Source organism: Mesitornis unicolor, unplaced genomic scaffold, assembly GCF_000695765.1.
Source record: "Mesitornis unicolor isolate BGI_N332 unplaced genomic scaffold, ASM69576v1 scaffold24735, whole genome shotgun sequence".
Classification (NCBI taxonomy): Eukaryota; Metazoa; Chordata; class Aves; order Mesitornithiformes; family Mesitornithidae; genus Mesitornis; species Mesitornis unicolor.
In genome coordinates this window covers 18,674-19,085 of record NW_010187857.1, presented here as the reverse complement: position 1 = coordinate 19,085, position 412 = coordinate 18,674, and the positions used below count along the sequence as shown (strand labels likewise).

General features: G+C 65.5%; 1 protein-coding gene across 1 annotated transcript in view; it reads left to right on the top strand.

Annotated features, from left to right (window-relative positions):
* Positions 1-412, top strand: part of NGFR (nerve growth factor receptor) — a gene marked incomplete at its 5' end in the record, with an annotated part of 7,292 nt that overhangs the window by 6,432 nt on the left and 448 nt on the right. The window contains one exon of the mRNA XM_010185608.1: positions 308-410. Coding sequence (XP_010183910.1) covers positions 308-410 — 103 coding nt within the window. The remainder of the gene's footprint in view (positions 1-307; positions 411-412) is intronic.

The following is a 412-nucleotide window of genomic DNA, read 5'->3' as shown; positions in this document are numbered from 1 at the left end:
GGCAGCCACCAGTCACAGCCGATCACGCTCAGCCGCTCATCCCTGGGCTCACACCTGGCCCTGTGCAGGCCAGGGCCGGCTCCTGGGGCACCTCAAGGGCTGTGGGGGCACCCTAGGGTTGGAGGGGGACCCACAGGGCTGGGAGGGGATCCAGAGGCAGCCCCCACCATGCTCGAGAGGCTGGGCCAGAGGCTGCAGGAGAAACCCTTCTCCTTGGGAAAAAGCGGTCACAAAAATAGGGGGACAAAGCACCAGACCTGCGCCCAGCTCGGGGGGCGTCACCACTCCCCACTCCTGACCCCTGCAGATGGAACAACTGCAAACAGAACAAGCAAGGGGCCAACAACCGCCCGGTGAACCAGACGCCTTCGCCGGAGGGGGAGAAGCTGCACAGCGACAGCGGCATCTCGGT